Source organism: Capsicum annuum, chromosome 9 (assembly GCF_002878395.1).
Source record: "Capsicum annuum cultivar UCD-10X-F1 chromosome 9, UCD10Xv1.1, whole genome shotgun sequence".
Taxonomy (NCBI): Eukaryota; Viridiplantae; Streptophyta; class Magnoliopsida; order Solanales; family Solanaceae; genus Capsicum; species Capsicum annuum.
Genome location: NC_061119.1, coordinates 218611811 through 218615557, shown reverse-complemented (window position 1 = coordinate 218615557; position 3747 = coordinate 218611811). Strand labels below are relative to the sequence as shown.

Sequence of the window (3747 nt, the reverse complement as noted above, 5' to 3'; positions counted from 1 at the left end):
GCTAACTACATTGATCAACCATTACTATATATTAACTTAAGATAATAGCACAGTATTATTTTATAGGTGATGCTGTTAATATGCGTGAACGTTTCGAGTATCCACGATTTTTAAATCACGTATCTGCCACTGACTACACGTTGATCAATTATTACTATATATTAACTTAAGATCGTAAACTTTAAATTCTAAATCCATCGCTCCGCATGAATATTACAATATTATTTTATAGGTGAATGTTGTTAATTGCTCAAGTACAAAATTAGTTCACCGACATATACGTGTATGGTTTAAATCAATTGGCTATATATGGCATTTGAAGTTTTCCATAAAGTTATATCATATCATATTAATTCATTACTAATACTTTTACTTTATTTATAATATAATCTTTTTCTTCTTCTTCTCCAATTCAAATTCAATTACAGAAAAAAATTTTTTAAAAAAAATGGTACATACAAAGAAGTTCAGAGGTGTTAGGCAACGTCATTGGGGTTCTTGGGTTTCTGAAATTAGACATCCTTTATTGTAAGTTCATTTTTAACATATCGTTTGTGTGAATATTTTTTACTATTATAATAAAAAAATATTGTTATAGAGAATATATACGTTGATATAACTCTTTTCCAATTTCTTCTTCTTATTTTTGGTCTAGAAATCGGTCAATTCCTGTTGGAATCATTTCTGACGAGTATTTTTTCAAAAAGTTGGAATCTTTGAATACTATTTTTTTTTTGAACGAGTCAGAATGATAAAGGGTTGAATGTCAGTAAATCGTGACAGTAAGATGGTTCTGCCACTTATATATATTATATATACACTACATTTTTTTATTTTTTTTTTGCAATTTATCTTCTTATCTAACTTCATTTTTTAGTTTTGGAAGTTGGTTTTGGGGGATGGGATGATTGATTTCTACTTTTCTAGTAGTATCATGCGTCAACTAAGGAAAGTTTACTATTCAAAATCTAACAATTTCTAGGTGGAATTTATGGAGTAACAAAGCACTGACATAAAGAGTGAACTGTCATAATTACGTGTCCGAATTTGAGTACTTTTCAATCGTTTGTATCTTATGAGAATCATTTTTATATGACAAAATGTAGCTTTCTGACGTGGAATTTACAGAGTGATAAAGAACTGACGTAGAGAGTGAACTGCGTTAACTATGCGTCAAGAGTTTGACCTTTCGATCGTTCGTATCTTCTAACAATCATTTTTATATGACAAAAAGTTGACTTTTGATATGGAATTTACAGAGTGACAAATCACTAATATAGTTTTCTGACTTTAGTGTTAAAGCGGATAAATTATAATAGATCGAAAGCCGGTATCTAACTTTGGAAAGAGAGTCTCGACTTAGCTGTATACACAGAGCTCCACAGCTGGGCTACCCACCGGCTAGAGGTCAACCGACCTATTGAATATATACTAAGTGACGGAGCTACTTTTGTTCTAGGGTTCATCCAAACCCCCCCTTCGACGAAAAATTATATTGTTTATATTATTTTTAAAGAAAATACTCTATTGCCACCTTGAACTATACCCGAAGTTTAGGAGGGTCCTATTACCCCTGGACTAATTAAAATCGTATTTTTGACAACCTTAGTGTCTACGTGGCACAACACACTGAAGGATCCACGTAGACACACGTGTGTGTCACGTAGGCACTAAGGTTGCCAAAAATACGATTTTAATTAGTCCAGGGGTAATAGGACCCTTCTAAAGTTCGGGTGTGTCTCAACCTTTTTGCGTATAGTTCAAGCATTTTCTCTTATTTTAACATAGTTAAAAATATTTTTTATGCATATATAGTAAATGTTGAACCCCCTCTCGACTAGTTTGTATATTTACTTCTGAACCTCTTCGATGAAAATCCTGGCTCCGCGCCTAATTAACCCTAACTATTTGTTGCAGGAAGAGAAGGGTATGGTTAGGGACATTTGATACAGCAGAAGAAGCAGCAAGAGCATATGATGAAGCAGCAATATTAATGAGTGGAAGAAATGCAAAAACTAATTTTCCAATTGCTCAAGATTCAGTTAATAATAATAATAATAGTAATAATAATAATAATAATAATAATTTAAAGGCTAAAGATCAAGATTCATCATCATCATTTTCATCAACAAAAGCATTATCTGAAATACTTCATGCCAAGCTGAGAAAATGTAGCAAGGTGAGTGATTCTAACACCACCCCCCCCTCCTTATTATATGTCGTGCAGTAAGAATTTTCATTAAGAAGCTTTAAAATACGAAAGTAAACACATGAAATAGGTAGAGGAGGTTTCGACTTCTGCTATATATACGTAAAAAAAAATTTAACCATGTATGAAATGTTGAGTTTGTTCGTCGAAGGAGGTCTGGATGAATGTAGCAAGGTAAGGGACTGACCTCGCCCCGTGAGAATTTTTATCAGGAGAGTTCAGAATATACGAAAGCAAACGCATGAAGATGGTAAAGGAGGTTTCAACTTCTACTATATATACGTAAAACGAGTTTTAACCATGTATGAAAAGTTGAGTTTGTGCGTCGAAGAAGGTCTGGATGAACCCTATTCGACCTACCTGGCTCTATCCCTAATTATACGTCCTTCATTCCAAGGGCGGAGCTAGAATATCGAAAGGGGGTTATACTATATATACAAGGTCAAAATTATCTTTTCCGTATATATAGATAGTAATTGTTGAACCTTTTTTTTATATTTTGAACCCTTTTACTATAAAATTCGTATTTAGCCAGTGATCATATATTCATGGCTAGAAATAGATGTTTTTCTGACACACTTCTATTGGAAAAGGTGCCTATCGGGAATTGTTTTTAGATATTTAAAACATATATTATATTACTTTCATATAAAGAATATTTCTATTAAAATTAATTAATTCATTTTTTTTTTTTTTTCATTTTATATAGGTACCATCACCATCTCTCACTTGTTTAAGGCTGGATATTGAAAATTCACACATTGGAGTTTGGCAAAAACGTGCTGGTCCTTCTTCTGATTCAAAATGGGTGATGCAGGTTGAACTTCACAAAAAAAATAATTCCAAAATTAATGTTGAAGAAAAATTAAATAATAATAATAATAATAATAATTCTACTAATTCCAAGAATAATTGTGGAGAAATAATTGAAGGTATAAGTATTAGAAGTGAAATGGATGAAGAAGAAAGAATTGCATTGCAAATGATTGAGGAATTACTTCAAAGATAGAGATCGCTATTTATAAATAAATAAATAAATGAAATAGCGACCGGCAACTTCTGTCGTTAAACAACAAAAATTTGTCACTGATCCTATTTAACGATGGATTTTATAGATAATTTTTTTTTTAATTGTGGATCAAATTTGATCAATTTACATTATCTAATTAATGTGTGTTTATAATGTAATGTGTGATTTTATGTTATTAGTTTCTAAAGTCACAAAAGTTGTATGTTCTTTGTTTTGTGTATAAAAATAAAATACTATCTATACATTGTCATCTTCACAAAAAAAGAAGTTTGATAAATAAATTTTATTGAATTGTTATATATATCCACCTTTTATTTGGTCATAATTATATATCAATATTTTGATTATCATTAATTACCTTGTTTTTTTGTATTTTATTGGTGTTTGTAGTGTGCATTGTAATGCTCTTCTTATGGGTAAATTATATAAATCCTCAAACTTAGTTTCTTATTATTTTTAGTTATTCTCTCGTTGCTTGAAATTAATTACATAATATCTCACTTTTTAA

At 30.6% G+C, this 3747-nt stretch overlaps 1 protein-coding gene across 1 annotated transcript; it reads left to right on the top strand.

Annotated features, from left to right (window-relative positions):
- The first annotated feature begins 330 nt into the window (after positions 1–330).
- On the top strand, positions 331–3538 carry LOC107840776 (ethylene-responsive transcription factor WIN1). Its single transcript, XM_016684679.2, has 3 exons — positions 331–528; positions 1918–2179; positions 2919–3538. The coding sequence occupies exons 1-3, from the start codon at positions 449–451 to the stop codon at positions 3216–3218; spliced, it is 642 nt and encodes a 213-aa protein (XP_016540165.2). The 5' UTR covers positions 331–448; the 3' UTR covers positions 3219–3538.
- The last annotated feature ends 209 nt before the right edge of the window (positions 3539–3747 follow it).

Bases quoted from the DNA above. Each gene is read 5' to 3' on its own strand.
- LOC107840776 (XM_016684679.2), top strand. From the start codon at position 449: ATGGTACATACAAAGAAGTTCAGAGGTGTTAGGCAACGTCATTGGGGT. The intron at 529-1,917 runs GTAAGTTCATTT...TATTTGTTGCAG, and splicing joins GAAATTAGACATCCTTTATT to GAAGAGAAGGGTATGGTTAG. The intron at 2,180-2,918 runs GTGAGTGATTCT...CATTTTATATAG, and splicing joins AGCTGAGAAAATGTAGCAAG to GTACCATCACCATCTCTCAC.